The sequence below is a fragment of the Musa acuminata genome, chromosome BXJ1-7, assembly GCF_036884655.1.
Source record: "Musa acuminata AAA Group cultivar baxijiao chromosome BXJ1-7, Cavendish_Baxijiao_AAA, whole genome shotgun sequence".
Taxonomy (NCBI): domain Eukaryota; kingdom Viridiplantae; phylum Streptophyta; class Magnoliopsida; order Zingiberales; family Musaceae; genus Musa; species Musa acuminata.
This window is the reverse complement of record NC_088333.1, coordinates 37,252,480-37,270,298: the sequence shown is the minus strand read 5'-3', so window position 1 is coordinate 37,270,298 and position 17,819 is coordinate 37,252,480. Positions and strand designations below refer to the sequence as shown.

Sequence of the window (17,819 nt, the reverse complement as noted above, 5' to 3'; positions counted from 1 at the left end):
TTCTCCTAAATGATAGAAGAATATGATACATAAATATGAAATTACAACTTTGAATTTCTTATATTTTTGTAATCCTCGATCGATTTAAGAATAAGAGATTTGAGGATATGATTTAAGTATATGATTGAAAAAAAATCTCTCTCTCATAATTTATATAAATATGTATTATGTTAATAAATAAAATTATTTCTTTCATAATAAATTTTTCATACTATCAAAGCCATTCTTATTTCAAGCAAGGCTTCCTCTTTCTCATCGTCTCCGTTATTGTTTTACAATTATCGGTTTCTAGTTTTTCTTTCGAATTCGGGTGTTGTATCGAAGATAAAGATATGCTATTCTTGTATAGTAGATTTGCTTCAATTTACTGATCTAATCAGCCTCTTCTAGTTTTCGAATAGTTTTTCCAATGATCCTTTATCGTTGTACAGTTTTGCTTGGTGGGCATTCCCTCTGCTCCTACCTTCTACTCAAATCTTCATTGGCATCCTTGTCCCCTTCTTGTCATTGCTAAATTTACTAGCACCTCAAATCTACAATCAATCTTTGACAATAGTCTATTTCCTATCATCATTCTCTCAACTGTGCCATCAGCACTTGCGATCGAGAGAACTCAAAAAAGGAAGAAAAAGATCATCCTTTTTTTCACATCTTAGATCATATCCTTCCTTGTGCATTTCTCAAATTTGATCTCTTTCGTTAGATCATATCTTTTTCTATGCACTACCCAAATTTGATCTCTTCTAATAAATCAGATCTCTATCATTTGTGTATCAAAATTAGATCAACAATTGGTTCTGAATTTTTCTTATTGGATCACAGCATCTTTTTAGCATATCTTCCTCCTCTACACCATACACTTTAATTATTATTTCCTCAAGAAATAATAATTCCTCTCAACCTATAAGATGTATATCTATCAATGCAATAACCTTAATTCCCTTCGAGCTCTTGAAAGGTGTTAGCTAATATTTTTTAGATATAATCTATTAGATTACATTAATGGCCTTTTAGTTATCCATCAGAAAAAAAATCCATATATTAGAAGAACCCATTCCAATGGCAAATCGTAAGTTATGGCTATGACAAATCGTTTTATTCTATAAGTCGTTCAAGCCTTAATCATTGGCTCTATAGCACCACAAATCTCTTTATATAGCATTATAGAAGAAATATAATCTAAGTTATAAATCACCCTCGTATTAGCATGTCAAGTCTTTTATTTACTCTAATGAAAATAATACAAGAGAGAATTACTATTATTGATTTTATGTAAAATTTAAAAGTTATTATAGATTATTTGACTTTAATAGGTCATGCCTGATCGATTATAAAATCGTTTTTGATACTTTCAATGACTTAGGAGTCAAATATAGGGAACTAGTAATAACAACTTAGGCACGTGACTCACAAATATCATTTGAAGGATAATATGACACGCTAATTGATTATGAAACATATATGAAATGATAAGAGAAGAAGAAGAGACTAACTATCAAAGCTCAATTTAATCAAAAATCCAAAAGAAAAGACAATCAATGCAACTAGTACTTTAATAAAAGACCGAATAAGTAATCTTCTAGACACATAGATAATACATAGAGTCATCATTCTCCATCACACTATTAACTCTCTAACTATGGTGACAATTTCAATCCAAACAAAAAATAGCTTCAAGTGCAACTATTAGTAGTTCTAACATCCCAATAATAATAATAAGCAAAAGGTCATTTGTCAACTTTATAATAAAATTAGACACATTATAAAAGTCGACCAATCTCAACAAGCCTACTACCGCACCCAATTGGCTTCAAGCAAATATTATAACTACTATGATTACTTATATAAGCAATTGGATTATTAATTCTAGTGTTTTTCATTATATAACTTCTAATTTGTAGAATGTATCTAACCAAACCGATTATGGAGATAATGAAAGCATCATCATTAGTAACGATAATGAAATCCCTATCACTCACGTCGGTTCCACAATACTTAATTCACACATAAATATTTTTATACTTAAATGATGTTTTGTATACACCTAATATCAAAACAAATTTTATTTTTGTTTTTCAATTCTGTAAACAAAATAACACTTCTATTAAGTTTTTTTCTGATTCATTTCTTGTAAAGGATCTGAGTATTGAGACATCCTTGGTCTGAGGCTAGAATAAAGACAACATATGCAAGTGATCATCAGCTTCATAAATCATCTAGCCAATCGCTCTTGTTTTAGTTAGTGCTTCAATCAATGTGTGGCATCATCGCTTTAGTCACCCAACCTTCATTTAGTAATAATTAATTTCTTGTTACTCCTTTTCAAATTTTAAATCAAGTAGAATTATAATTCATTGTGATGTTTACCTTAATGATAAAAGTCAGAGACTATCTTTTATAATATCTTTCATATTTTGCACTAAATCACTTGAAATCATTTATACTGATGTTTGGGGCTCTGTCCCAATCACTCTCTTTCATGATTTCATATTTTATATCATTTTCATAGATTATTTTACTAAATATATATGATTATATCTTCGAAGTTACTATAATCTTTACTTATTTTAGAAAGATAGTTGAGAATTTTTTTCAATCTATCATTAAAATAATTTATTCTAATGGAGGAGGTAAATATCACTTACCTTATATTATGTGGCATATAACATCTCAAGTCATTATCATACATACCAACTAGTTAGCTCTACCGAATATAAGCATCAATACATAGTTGAGATTAGTCTCCATGCAACTTTAACCTTTCAAACTTTAATCTATCTTATTAATCATATGTTTACCCTAATCCTATAACACTAGTCATCATTTGAAAAACTATTTCACAAAATCCTAAACCTTTAAAAACTTAAAATATTTGATTATCTATATTATCTCTCGTTATGTCCCTACACTTCACACAAGTTAGCACCAAGATTCAAGTTTTACATTTTCATTGGGTGCTTACTTTTTCTTTTCAAAATTTTGCTCCTTCAGTATATTCATATGAGTATATGTCAAACATATTCAAAATGCACCCTCACCACATCAACGAATAATTCTCCTCTAAACTAGTACTCTCTTATTACTCTAGTTCAGTAGCATTTTATAACTTCTTCATCTATCTCTCTACTAAATCAATTTATAATGCTTGATGAAGTAATGTCTTTGACACCACAAATGATATCTTGATCCTCTCCTTAGCTAAGTGACACCGAAGTGCATCAATATGATCAGGTATTGCTACTACTTATTCACAATTCTTATACCTTCAACACAACCCAATAATACCATCAAATTTGGACATCACATGATAATACACTCCAAAAATGAAATCTTTAAATCATATTAAATCCTTGATCTTCGTATTACTATTAGCTCTCCACCTGTTTACAATCATCACTTAAGCCATATTATGGATCTCACACAGTACCGACAAGTACTTGATTCCACATATTTATCTCTCAAATATCCAAGTGTTTTATTTGTAGTCAATAAATTATCAAAATTCATGTATCGACTCTTCACTGCACATTGGTCTATATTAAAATATGTTCTGTGATATCTTAAAGGGATTTAATCATGGACTTCTCCTTCATAAATACCTATTACTTTATTGTCATGTCTTCGTCACTGATTGGGCAAGCAACATTGATAATGAAATATTTACATCAGCTTGTATTATCTTCTTTGGGGCAAATATGATAAGTTGAAGTTTCAAAAAATAAAACACAATCGTAAGATCTGCCACTGAAATTAAATACTAAGCCATCGCTACCATCATTGTAGCGCTCAATTGGGTTACTAATATGCCACACAAACTTGGCATTATTTGCTAATCCAATTTTATAATATTCTATGATAATATCAGTGCCACTTACATATGCATCAACCCAATGTTCCACTCACGCATGAAATATATTACCATCAACTTTCACTTTGTTAGAGATCAAATTGTTAAACGTTAAATACATATTTCTTACATCTATACTTTTGATCAACTAGTACTCTCTAGTAAAGACCATCGCTCGTAGGATATTTTAATTGTATCGATCCAAGATTAACATTGAAAGTTCAATTTTGTGAGAACATAATGGAAGATCGCAATATGCCTGCAAATATAATAACAAAATTTTTTTAATCTACAATCAATCTATGATTTGATAATCGATCATACATTTAAATATAGACTTGAGGACATGATTGTGAAAGATCGTCAAAATCCATATAAATATATTTATACATTATCTTAATAATAAAATTATATTTCGAAATAAAATTTTCACTATAAGGACTTGTTTTGTTTAGGAATTAGACCAGATAGTAGCTATTATTGACAGCGCAGAAATTCTTTGAATCTTCCAGTGAAATGGGATGAACTTTGGACCTAAAAAGTGTTGTTCGGATTTCCTTTTCAATTTCCTCTTTGATTTTAGCTAAAGCAATCAGCACTTTCTTTTCTTCTAAGCCAACCAAATCAATGTTGCGTAGGTGACGAAACACCAACACATATGCATGACGTGAAAGATTGGTAGCAAAAATCACAAGCAATCTTTTAGTATGAAATCCACGTTATCTTAGAAGACTTCCCACATTGTCTCAAACACAAAGCAAACCATAAGGACACGGCTCAGCAGTTGATTCCACATTGCCTGGTATCTGGGCCTTTGGATTTGATGATGAACGGGTCGATCCTCACCCACAGCAACGAGAAGATGGAAGCCAACAGCACCGACCAAATGACGACGATGGTCGGCGTCCGGTTCTGCCGCCCCATCAGCCCTTTGAGGAAGGGGTAGAGATGGACGATCACCCAAAACGAGAAGAAGAGCTTGCCGAACAGTGGCCCCCATGACTGGTATCCGTTGTTGATGGCGTCGGAGATCCCCGCGACGACACCTATGATGTTTATGATCAGGACGGTGGTGGGGGGGATGAGCAGAGTTGTCCACTTGAAGGTGTAGAGCTCCCCGAACTCCTCGTCATCCGTGGCCTTGGAGGTGACGGTGAAGTTTGTGTCTATCCCGGCGAGGACTTTCAGCAGCCCTTGGATCACAGCGAAGAGATGAGCTGAGATGCCACCGATGACCCAGAACTGCTCGTTCCTCCACCATTCCTCGATGCTGACTCCGCTCCACCTTAGCTCAAGGATGCCGGTCGCGAAGATGGAGATGAAGAGCGATATGAAGAAGAGGCTGGCGAACGTACTAATCTGCACCATCACCCGATGCCGAAGCATCAGTAGCTAAGCGCAAGGGACGCGGAAGTTTGGAGGTAGCGTCACGTACCGTGGGCATGATGAACTTGTCGGTGAGGAGGCAGATGGCGGGGAGGGTGCAGTAAGCCAAGAGCGGGAGCGAGGTGAAGGGGTAGATGGTGGTGTTAACGTAGGCGAAGCGCTCGAGCCACTTGAGGTGGCCGTTTTTGTAACCGTACCACACCGGGCTGTGGCGACTGAAGAAGATCTCCACGGAGCCGAGCGCCCACCGTAGCACCTGGTTGAGCCGGTCGGAGAGGTTGATGGGGGCCGTCCCCTTGAAAGCTGGCCTCTGCGGCATGCAGTAGATGGACCGCCAGCCGCGGCAGTGCATCTTGAATCCTGTCAAGATGTCCTCCGTGATCGACCCGTAGATCCACCCGATCTGCAGTAGACAGCCGCCCAAAGCATACGCTCAGAGAAGGCAAACGAGCAGAGTTGTAGTTGGTCTCATCGGCATGATACCTCTAAACCCCATTCGGACTTGTCTTCGTAGCCACAGCTGATGACGTGAATGGCTTCCTTGAGCAAAGCTGCCGGGCTCGACGAGGGCGGAACTCCGCCTTCCTCCATTAGCGTTGATGTGACGAAGGCTGCGGATTGGCCGAATCTCTTCTCGAAGTTCATCTGTGACAACAACACCTCCTTGTCCTCGTCAAGCCCTGCGATCGAGTGCAGATCCTTCAGTGCATCTGAAACAATTCATAGAACACTAGTAGAAGAAGAAGAAGAAGAGACAAGCAAGCGTTCACCTGCATCTGCCGCAGGCTCGTTTGCGCCGCTCTTGGAATACTTCAGCTTCTTGCGACGCCCGAAGCACGGGCAGCAGTCACAGCTCACCATTTTCGGACGCTTCGGGCCCTTGGGAGGGTTGTAGCCATAGAGAGCTTGCCGCCTAAAGACACATCCTGTCCCCACGTAAACTGGTCCTTGGATGCCATCCAGACCTTTCATGTTGATCTGATGAGAAACACAGAGCAGTGCCAGTTTATGTTATAAACATTGGTAATGAACCTTGTGATTTCTCCAGCTAACAATGCATCCTAGTTCGCCAGTCTTACGTCGAAGAAGACGGTGTTCCTGTTTGCGTATCGATCGTTCCTGTCGATGCCATCAAATCTCTGAGGGAATTGAACGTAGCAGACTCTTCTTCCAATCTGAGGGTCCATCAAGAAGCACATGGCCTCTCGAACGGCCTTGCTGTTGTTGATGTAGTGGTCACAGTCCAGGTTGAGCATGAAGGGTGCATTTGTGAGGACTGCAGAAACACGAATCTGCCAATTGCACGCATTGTAATCCGAGTTAGAAGCACAAATCTAACGTCGTACTGTTCATCGAAAGCATAAGCTGTCATTATGTATATCAAAGAGGAAGCAGGGCTAATTCATTCACCAGAGCATTCATGGCACCAGCCTTCTTGTGATGCTGGAATCCCGGCCGCTTCTCACGGGAGACGTAAACGAGGCGAGGGAGCTCATTTCCCTCGGTATCATGACCTCCGCTGTGGCCCAAGAAGACTTGGATCATGCCTGGGTGATCCCGCGTGTTGTTGCCAGGCCATGGCGTGCCGTCTTGCATGATCCAGCCTTCGGTGGGCACTTTCATGGCTTTCGCTACCAGTGCATTGATCCTAACTTTGAACTCTTCATACTCCCTCTGCTCAAAACAGAATTAACAGTACACCATAAACTTATCATCCACCAAATCTAAAAGATTAGAAAGATGAGAATTGCTTCAGGTGTAGATCTGTTCTACCTTCATCACACGGCGCTCCTTAACGAATGTGGGCTGGACTTTGTCCTTGAGGTAATCCACTTTCTGCGAGAAGTACATCTCAGGAGCGCGAGGCTCGATGTTGAACTTCTTGCAGAAGGGAACCCATTTCCTGGCGAACTCAGCAGTCTCTGAGAGGGACTCGAACGTGAGCATCGAAGCGCCATCGTCGGACACATAGCAAGACACCTTGTCCACCGGGTAGTCCACGGCCAAGATGGAGAGCACAGTATTGGCGGTGACAAGCGGAGGCTCCTTCAACGGGTCCACCGTGCTCACGAAGATGTCCACCGGAGATAGCATGGAAGGCTCGCCTTCCCTCTCGTACCTGCAATTGGCCGCGGTTGCAGCTGTTAGGACCGTCTTAACATCAGAAAGATGCAGAACGTCGAGAACAGAGCATGTCACCTGAGAGAGAGGCGATCGAGATAGGTCTCCCGGTCGATGGGAAACCATTTGGGGAACTGATCCAGGATCCATGAGAAGGCAAACCATATCTCACATATGATTGATGTCAGCCAGAGCCCAATGGCATCATGCACCGGATGAAGGATCCGGTAGCGGAGGAAGAAGCCCAGCACGACGAGTCGAAGCACGATCACCATGCGGTAAGGGTTGATCTTGCTCGAAGCGATGGCCACCTTCCTCGACAATGGCTGCCTCGCTTCATCCATTCTGCATCGTAATGGTGATTAGGATGACTGCTAAGGTTATCAGGTTGGATCATCGACGACTTGGAGTTGGCTGTAAAGGACATACAGTGCCATGTCAGGGTCTGCATCATCTGGATCACCTCCAAGGATGCCTTGCTTGGATTTCCACTCGTCCATGCGTTCCTTCCACCCACCATCCTTCTTTTCATCCCACCTTGCACTCCCTGCTTAGCTCCATGATAATTAGTACCTGCAAAATCTTACAAAGAACTGGCTCAAAGTGCCTACCAGGCTCGGAAACTGGGTAAGGATGAACACGCTTGTGCAGTGACGATGAGAGATCTCCATGGTGATGACTGCTAGCGATTTGAAACTCCTCACTCACCTGAGTTGCATTAACATATGATCAAGTTGCATTAGAAGAATCACTAACTAGTCGACGCCGAAAAGAAAAAGGGGTTGAGTTTACCGGACGAGAGCGACTGCTGGTGATGATGGGTGGGAATTGAGGAGTATTACTCTCCTCGTCGTCGGGTCCCCTGCCGTAGCTCATTTTGCCATATAGCATCGCTTCCGTGATGTGCTTGTTCGACTGCTGCTGCTGCTGTTTCTTGTTTTGCTCTTCTTCAATTTTGAATTCGTGTTCTATGTCATCAACATCTTCTTCGTCTTCATCTCCTTCCACTCTCGGACTCCCTTCATCACATGTAAAAGACGTTGTTAGCTCTGCTTCATGATATCGATTTCTGTGTTCTTTCAGACTGCATAATTTGGTCTTCATCTATACAATTAATAGCAAGACTGAATAATATATCTCGGACCTCCATTAGATCTGATCTTGAACTATTCTTAATCAGTGTTGAGCTTTCCGAGAATAACTGACCTTTCAGTCGCTTGTAGCGCGTCTTGCACTGTGGGCAGAGTTGAGTCCCTTCTCGCCGTTCATACTCGTAGCACGGCCGGCAAACTGGGAACCCACACTCGTTGCACGCTACAAAGAGATCCCCGTCCACCGTCAACCCGATCTCATCGCCGCATATCTCACATACCTGGCCATTCAGCGCCCTCAATGGCTTCGGCTGCACCATCAGCAACGATACATCGCCATTAACAACACCAGAGGAACGTCTACATTTGTGACAGAGGTATCAGCCCTGCATCTTGTCGAGCAATACGTACCTCTTCGTGGCCACGGATGAGCACGAGCTCGTTCCGGTTGTGAGACCCGGCGACCAGTCCGGCGCTCGCCTCCATCAGCGGGCTCACAGTGGATCCGGAGATGGACAGTGAGAGGGATGGTGGATGGGTAAGGGAAGAGGAGAGTCGGGGCTTTTGTAGGCTCTTGTGGCGGACTTCCCTTGGCCTCAAGCCTTAGGAGGGAGGGGTGGTGGCGAGTCCTTGGCGTGGGCCTCATTCCCACACCTAATGTGTTGGTGGCCGGATGCTGGTTGGTTGCAGAGTCTCCATTGCCGCCAAGTGAAGCTACGTCTCTGCTCATGCTCACTCAGCCTTCCCTTTCGCAACTCCGCTTTCCCGCGCTCTTTCAACTACCACATTGCCTTCCAAAGTATTCTTTTACATCCATATGCCATAACTATACCTCAGCTTTTCCTTCAAGCTTTGGGAGCATGTTATCACTAACCACAGTACACTTTCAGAAATTTATGAAAAAGAAACAAAATGTTTCTTCTATCCTTTTCATACGATCGGAATATTAAAAAATGATTGATATAAAATATTATCTTAATTCATCCTATTTCATCATATCTAAAGATGAACCAAATGTTTGACAATCTCAATAGGATTTCATTCTTGAATAAAAATGGACTGTTGTAGAGATTCTCTAAGTCCAATACTTTACCAGGTTTCCACACAAAAAAATATGGGGATGATTTCCTTTAGGTTTCCATGCATTAATATAAAAATGATTTGTTTTAGATCATCATGGAGTTTAATCTTAAAAATCAGATCACATTAGTTGAAGAGTAACTGATCCAAAGGGTAGTGGAGACAAGCTAAGAGTAGTAGTAATTGACACTCAAGGCATGAAAGGTGTGTGTTGCTTGGATCCACCAAATCTGCTTACACAGCACATTGACAACCTTCTGCCACCCTAAATTGCTGGTTTGGATCTCTGCACTCAATAATCTTTTAGGTAGTTACAGAGTGGCCTGACAATTTCATGTCCTTTCCATAATGATGTTTTGATATATTTTTCCTAATGTGTCTGTAATGATGCTTTTTTCCTAATGATATTATGTTTCCCACACAAATTTTCCATTGGATATTTTTTTGATCCTAGTCACAAGCAAATTCTTTCATTGTAGGAACATCAGATCTTTTCAAAGCTTTAGTGACAATCTTGGCAGAAAAACAAACACAATTCATTGAATTATTCACTTCTATTCTCCCTCCATCTTGTCCATTTAGCAATCAAAGTTCCTGTTGTGTGTCCAAACTAGAAATGGAGCATGGTCAGCCATCAAAGTCTGCACATAGAACTAATAGTAGCATTTAGCCTCAGATAGCAAAACCAACCTCAGTTTATAATTGTCTGGCATTCATCACCAGATTATGTACTCCATTTTTTCTGCTGTAGCCAGAGAGTGACATCTCTAAATTCAGTGCTTTGAAAAATTAAATGCAACTTCAAAGATCTTACTGATCCAAATTCAACACCTTTTAGCTAGCAGATCCAAAGCAGGCAGAGATCATTTAATGGCGAAAAAAAAAAAGTATAATATTGAATCTTCAAATCCTTTATACAAGAGCACAAATTTTAGAATGCAACTGAACAACCTTATCATGCACAGAGTATACAGAATAGAGCATGATAGTTCATGTCAGAGAAAGATCCTTATCAACCAAAGTAAACTTAAGCTTTAATAATCCAAGGAAATTAGACATATTTTTCTACAATAAGAAGTGTATGAATAAGAGATGCCAATTAATTGAATTAACCATCACAAGTAACACTAAAATCTCATCATTTAAAAGTAACTAATCAGTATCAAAGGCTTCAACAATTGGTGAACAAACCATAATGAAGGATCATTGGAATATCAAAGAAGCAACATCATCAAACATCACCTGCAAAGGTTTAAACAATAATATCTTGAAATTTTTTATTTGGCAGCAGCAGTTAGGGTGATATTCCTTTTACAACTGAGAACATTAATCATTGTTCAGAAAATGACATTTAATCTTGTGGTTGATGGCTGCACTCTTTCTATCAATAAAATTCAGACAAAGAGATGTTTTCAGAAAGAAGATATATATTACCTTCTGGCAAGAGCAAAAAATACTACTTACACAAATGTGAACATGCTTTAAATCGCTACTGCAATTGTAGCAAAATATTCATAAAATCAGAACTAGCCACAAGAAAAAGACATGCATGTATTTGACTGAAACATCCTAACAATAGAACGTACCGAAGAAAAGTATTGCATAATGTTATTCCAAGACCACCTAACAAGAAGGAAATGATTTAGTGGAGTTACTTTACTGGGCATGAGAGGTTTTTATTTTCAATATTAATGGGCATGAGAACCTTGACTGTGAAATTTTTTGCTGTACTTGGTTACCTGTCACTAAAAGCAATACAAATGATCAGGACTTACAACAGGCATTTCAATGGTGTGCAATTCATAGAATACAAGAACTCACAGGTGTGTAGCATTTCAATGGCATCTACGTTTGGCACCGCTAGAAAGACGATTGCAAGAAACACATGCATAACTCAGCAAGTTGACGCAATGATTTATTCATGAGAATGGTAAATGCTACCTCGAGACATGTTGGTAGAGAACACTAAATGGCGGCTAACAGTTAATGAGGAATTCAACTCAATCAGGCAAAACTTGGGACAGCTACTGTGGTGAAGAGGGATTAGAAAGAAAGATATGTTGAGTGGGATATTCGGTGACTGAGATCAGAAAAGGGCAGACATATGAAGATGGGGAGAACGGGAAGCATCAGAACAGAGGAAGCACACGTTGAGAATTGATGACAGATAAAAGCAACTACAATGGGTTATTGAAGGGAAGGGCTGCAACAGGCCAGGGGTGTGAAATATGCAATATAGTGTGACAGTCGGCAAAGCGAGGCAATTTAAAGAAAAGCTATCAACTTTTTAACTTGACAATGTCAGCGAAGATGTTTCTATGGACACTTCAAACAGAAGATGGGTCTTCGGAAGATATTATAGAAAGTACACTAAATCCTCTTGCGAAACCCAAATATGCAGCCATCAGCAAGGAGCAAATTTCAAGATTACTCATGCAAGTGCGTCATTGGCAAAACATCAAGCAATACGCAGTCAATCCAAATAATCGAGAAAACAGTACATCATCCCGGAGAAAACGCAATTATTTGTAGCACAAGCAATGAGAAAGACGACAACTTCTTTAGTTCAATACGTGGGTGAAGAGCGATCCTGGCAGTCTCGGGCCTAAACAAGGACGTAGTAATCCACGGGTTGGACACACAAGATCACGTAGAGAGCGTAGATCACCCCGGGGATATAGCCGAGTATGGTCAGCACCAAACAGATGAAGAACTCCAGCTGTTAACAGGTAGAAGCCAGATAGGGATTCAAACAGATTCGACAACGATGAGTGGAGAAAAGGGGATGGGACCGAGGAAGATTGACGTACGCTGCAGCAGCCGTGCCTGAAGCAGACGCCGAGAGGTGGGAGGAGGATCGCGCACAGGATCTCTAGAACCCTGCAGCAGCATCCGGCCATCTTCTCTTTTCCGCAGTCTCCGGTAGAGTTCTGAAAAGATCCGTCGACACAAAGGTAGACAAGACAACAGAGTCGGTCTCCTCTTGGCCGGCGCAAGCAGACCCAGATAACATTTTGCTTACCTAATATGTCTGATATCAGCTATTGGTCCCAAAAATGATGACGAAATAGACAATATGAGAGTCTCATATCTTCGGCCAAAAAAATGGAGTAAATTTTGGTCATTAGCTAAAAAACAATCATGTCCGATGATCAAAGGCACAAGATTATTTCGATACAATATAATTAATTATAAGTAATTTCGTGAGTAGTATGAATTGGACAAAACATATAATATTCCGATGATTAATAATGCATTATTACACAAGTGATATATGTTAACATTATTTAATTTAATATTTTTTTTCTTAGTTAAAAAATAAATGAGGTAATAAAAATATTTTTGTAATTTTAAAAAATTAAATGGAACAAAAAATCTTAATGTTGAACAGAACAAATCATCTCTTGATCATATCAATGATATACATCAATGGAAAACAAATAACCGAGATAAAAAATTTTGATGTTGAACAGAACAAATTATTAATCGATTATATCACATGGCAAATAAGAAAACTGACCATGAAATAATAGTAAACCAGAAGATCACCTTCAAAACTAATGAGTAAACAATGTTAGAGTCAATCTACAATAATGGACTACTGAACAAACCATCTGTAGAATCAATCTACAATAGTGGATTGCTGAAAAAAAACAATTCTATAATCAATCTACAATAGTCAGAAATGAAAAGAGAGCCAACATTTCTGTCACTTGTTGATTCTAAGTCATTTATGGCATGATCTAACATCTGCATTAATTACAATTGCAAAGCTCGGATACAAGGAGACACCATCCCAAACAAAAGAATTGCCAAGCTTCTTCCAACTCCAGCACCATAAAAGCAAATGCCTATATGCACAGACTGCTTGCCGTAGGAAAGTCCTACACCACCATTGCCTCCACCACCTGCAACAATAAGGCGACAATGCTTAAAACCGTTGTCTCGATGGATGAAAGAAAGATGACCGGCAATGTCCCAGATATACATCTAGTTTTTTTGTTTTTAATATCAAGAAACCTTCATTGGAGTCTCTTTTGTGAAAGTTTTTGTTTGGTAGATTTACACGAAAAGAGGCTGAAATAAATTTGAGATTTATAAACTCAAGGTTTAGCAAATTTCTTTCTATAAACATTTGCACGTTTATAACTATTCTCGACCTAACTATAAACAATTAACAAATATTAATGGCCAAGCGAGGACATTAGCTACTGAATAAATTTTAGTTTGAACATTTACACCCATTTCAGCAGATGAATATCTGGAACATCTTCAATTTAAAAAATTAAAGGAATGAGACTAATTTTTCTCCATAACTTATGGTTTCATGACTCGTTAGATTCCGTCATCGTCATCGTAACCGGAACATGAATTGCTCCATCATGAGCCATATACAACTAAAAAGAGAGTACGTATTTTATACGTGGACCAGTGGAAAGGTACAGAAAACTAACCTTTCTCACACATGAAATTGGATGCACCTCTAAACCTCCAAAGCTACCTGGTCTTGCCATGAAATTTTCCTCTTAGAAACCCTGTTTGAGTTATTTCCAACATCTCTACACATGGCTAACTTTAAATCATTTGAGCCTCCTCCATTCATTGAACATCTTTTCAATTTTCCCATTTTCAGAATATCCTGCTTCAATTGAAGCTCCATTTCTTCCCCATTCTGCAGTTGATAATAGAGTTCATAGTAAAAGAGAAATGATGCATCTACATAAACAAAAAGGCAGATGATAGTAATACCATTAAAGAGACTTGATTCTTATCAAACCGTGGAGAAGTGCTTGTATTCACAGCTTCCAACACTCGATATTTCTTATCTTGAGAAGGCACTTCCCTTGGAATGGAAACATCCATCGATTGTGCAACACAAAGGGATGAGCACAGGTTTCTGTGAGATTGCTTCTTAAATCGACGTGGATTTACCGATGAAGACTCCATCACAGAAATACTTGTATTTGCAGCTTCCAATACTCCATATTGCTTTCCCTTAGTAGGTACTTCATTTGGAACAAGCGAACTCATTAGCAGAGCGCTGTAGATGGATGGGGATGGGAATGGGACTCGATAAGATTGCTTCTTTAATCTAAATGGGATTCCCTGAGATGGATTTTCTGAAAATGTCTTGTATTTTCTTCGCAAGAATCTAACATAACCAATTAAAGTGATGTAATTGGAAGAAGATAAAAGTCTGAAACACCCATGGTAAAAGAATTTGAGTCAAACAAAATTATGGGAGTAATACCTGACTTCAGCCAGGAGCTGCAGTTTCTTTAGTCTTGTCTCTTGTAGTTTCTTCTTCTTTGCTTCCGTTTCCTGAAAGTTCATAAACCAAATATTTCTTAACTGGGACAGATCCCTTCATCTATATCCAAAAATTCTGTAAATACTGGCTATATTTCGTTCTCCCAACTAAAAAAAATACTAAAGGAACATAAAGGTATCAACCCAAGATTCTGACAATAACACTTGCAAGAACCAAAGAATCCAGAAAGATCCTTTGGCAAATCTTAGAATCACTATACCTAGATCTTTCAACTAAATGGACCAAAACTATGAAACAAAGAAAAATACATGCCTACATCACAAATCAATATAAAATAAAGTCATATAAATGATGACATACAGGCAAAAAAAAAACAATCTTAAGGAACTAAATCTTGAGATCCACATAGCCAATAAAACAAGAAAAGCCATGGATTTCCAAAACCAGGAAACACGCACAACCTACGATACGAAATACCCTAAATCAAAGATAAATCAGATCCCACAAATCAAATATTTTTATGCAAGAAAAGAAACAGAAAGAGAGAAAGCACATCTCACCTTAAGCAGCTCCATGTAATCTTGCAAGAGGGATTGGTGTTTGAATCTTTGCCTGGCATCATCCCCAAAGGAGGAACAAGAAGTCGATGGAGATGTTTCCTTGGTAATCTTTCTCATCTTCTTCGTCATCCTGACCTCCATCTACAGATGAATAAAAAGAGAACAAAAGGGAAAGGAGATCAAGAAAAGTCGGATACAAGGCAAGACCCGGAATAGAAACAGGCCTATTCACAAAGAACAGGTCATGAACACAACTGATGGAGAGAGAGAGAGAGGTGATGATGGAGAAATAAAGGTGTGTGGAGAGGAAGAGAGAGATGGAAAGTTCCTTCTGTTTTCACCCTCCATGTGGAAGGTCTGACCAAGACAAAACTGAAAGAGTCCGATGCAATTTGGGCACAGGAGAGAAGGCCAGCTTTTCCTTTTCCCTTTCTTCTTTGATGGAGGTGAAGGATTTTTCGGGTTGGAGGGGCACATTTCTGGGATGGGATGACGCTGTCGTGAAACACAAGGGTGCCACATTTGAAGACACCCATCTTTTCCTTCCATGTTTGCCTCTTCCCGACAATTAATTCGTGTTCCACTCGAGGCACAGAGATAGATGACGATACACCGAGAGATTGACGGTGAGCAGAGGTCAGCTCGGGTCTCCTTTGGTTTGTGTGTTGGTGGTGAAGGGGGGAGAGGGTGGCGCGTGAGGTGAAGGCACACACCACCCGCCCCCGCGTCCGTTTGACTGGTCGTGGCAAATTGGACAAGGCAACATTCTACTCTTGCAGAGACATGTTCTCTCCTTTTTATCTTGAGATATAGAACTCCAGGGAATTATATGCTTCAGAATACTCCTGATATATATTTCAGGTGCAGATAAAGGAGACGATCGGGAATGTATTAGCCACCCACGGAGGAAAGAGACCTTGTGTTCCTGTATGTACCAACGAGTGCCCGTCAAATGCTCGACGTAAAGCAAAGCATACAATGAGATGATTATTCAAATAGGAAAATTTCAAGTAAGAATATTCAAATAGGAAATAGAGGGTACTGATCACATTCGATGTTTGCTCTGCTATTCCATTAAATCAACAAAGGATCTGTACGAGAGCAAAGAGTATCAAATGCCTTGCAACAAGAAAATCTCTATGGATTATGTGTGACCTCAGTATAAGTGTGCGTTAGAGTATTATCATAATCTCAATGGCCTTCCAGCTTCAGACTTGCTACTCTGATGCATCAGACCTTGAAACCCTCGGCACGAAGGCATCGTAAATGAGCTTGGATCCATTTCTCACAAGCAGCCTCTCCATTCTCTACGATGCATTCATCTCTCAGCCTCTTTGTGTCTGGGCAGGCGCAACAGATCTTCTTCTTTGGCTTTGAATCAGGTGTTGGCCCTGCTGCAGCAAGAACTTGACTGGTCGCAGAAGGATCTGGAGACTTTGCTTGTAAAGGCATTCCAACTGTATTACCCATCGACTCCAAATTGTAGAGAAACAAAAGTACCTGAAACCCTAAAAGAAACAACAATTATTTTTGGCAACAGTAACTGTTGGTACAACAAAACTACATCTCGTAAACCATCAATACATGCATATATGTTCCAGGAAAACATTAAACAGACTACCACTTGAGTTGTCTATGTAACGACTTTTGTCTGTCCAATGTGGTACGTAGTCGTAATGAAATGTTGATTTATGTTCTTGTTATACATCAAACAAACTAAAAGAATAGCTTCTAGTGACCTGGGTGGCACACCCATTTGATACAACATTTATCCTTGCCCGTGCCTTGCCATATATTATTCGTGATCACAAAATAAATTTTCTAAAAGATCACAAAATGAACAAAAAGATGCAGGGACAGGCTAAAGGTTTAATAGCTCATTAAAGACCAGATATACATCTCCAGCATTACATTAGACGCCTTCTTCCAGGAAAACAAAAGCCAAGTTATCTATGCTGTTAAAACATGACATGTACAGAATGCATCCAGGAAGAAAGCATATTATCTTCCAAACGAAGGGCATCACTCTGTCACCACATTTCCAACGACCATGAAATGCAGCTGCAACTATTTTAAAAATGCTATTTTACCTATATCCTCCTGTGTTAATTGATATATCAACAGTGTAAAAATACACTAGGAGAAGATGAGAAATCAAATAACAGGACTCAAAAGCACTATCCAATTAAATCCTGGAATGATTGAAGTCATTTAACCACAGGATCTCAGGGAAACAGTGAAAGCACTTCAAGAAAAGTTCCAATGCCAGTATCAATGCAACATAATACATATCCCACTTGTTCAAAAGATAACATAAAATTTCATTTCAGCGTCAAAACTTCGAGCTTCTTTGAAGCCAACAGTTATTTTAGCATAGTACTTGGAACAAGCCATCCATACCAATTGTATTCTATATTCAATAGCTCTTATAAAATCTGGAAATAAAAAACAAGAACACTTAT

At 39.3% G+C, this 17,819-nt stretch overlaps 2 protein-coding genes and 1 long non-coding RNA gene across 3 annotated transcripts; all 3 read right to left on the bottom strand.

Moving 5' to 3' along the window:
• Positions 1-4,522: 4,522 nt before the first annotated feature.
• On the bottom strand, positions 4,523-9,286 carry LOC135679197 (cellulose synthase A catalytic subunit 9 [UDP-forming]-like). The gene is made up of 13 exons (XM_065192683.1): positions 8,857-9,286; positions 8,561-8,756; positions 8,147-8,373; positions 7,966-8,062; positions 7,784-7,901; positions 7,433-7,699; positions 7,007-7,352; positions 6,644-6,907; positions 6,313-6,525; positions 6,004-6,211; positions 5,717-5,913; positions 5,283-5,636; positions 4,523-5,206 (listed from the first exon to the last, which is right to left on the bottom strand). The coding sequence occupies exons 1-13, from the start codon at positions 8,929-8,931 to the stop codon at positions 4,625-4,627; spliced, it is 3,144 nt and encodes a 1,047-aa protein (XP_065048755.1). The 5' UTR covers positions 8,932-9,286; the 3' UTR covers positions 4,523-4,624.
• Positions 9,287-11,972: 2,686 nt separating this feature from the next.
• On the bottom strand, positions 11,973-12,534 carry LOC135679198 (uncharacterized). The gene is made up of 2 exons (XR_010515178.1): positions 12,336-12,534; positions 11,973-12,244 (listed from the first exon to the last, which is right to left on the bottom strand). It is a non-coding gene; the product is annotated as an uncharacterized LOC135679198 (long non-coding RNA).
• A 513-nt stretch (positions 12,535-13,047) lies between these two features.
• On the bottom strand, positions 13,048-16,590 carry LOC135679196 (uncharacterized). The gene is made up of 5 exons (XM_065192682.1): positions 15,358-16,590; positions 14,777-14,847; positions 14,275-14,677; positions 13,980-14,197; positions 13,048-13,433 (listed from the first exon to the last, which is right to left on the bottom strand). Exons 1-4 carry the CDS (start codon positions 15,496-15,498, stop codon positions 14,009-14,011), a joined length of 804 nt encoding a protein of 267 aa, XP_065048754.1. The 5' UTR covers positions 15,499-16,590; the 3' UTR covers positions 13,048-13,433; positions 13,980-14,008.
• Positions 16,591-17,819: the final 1,229 nt, after the last annotated feature.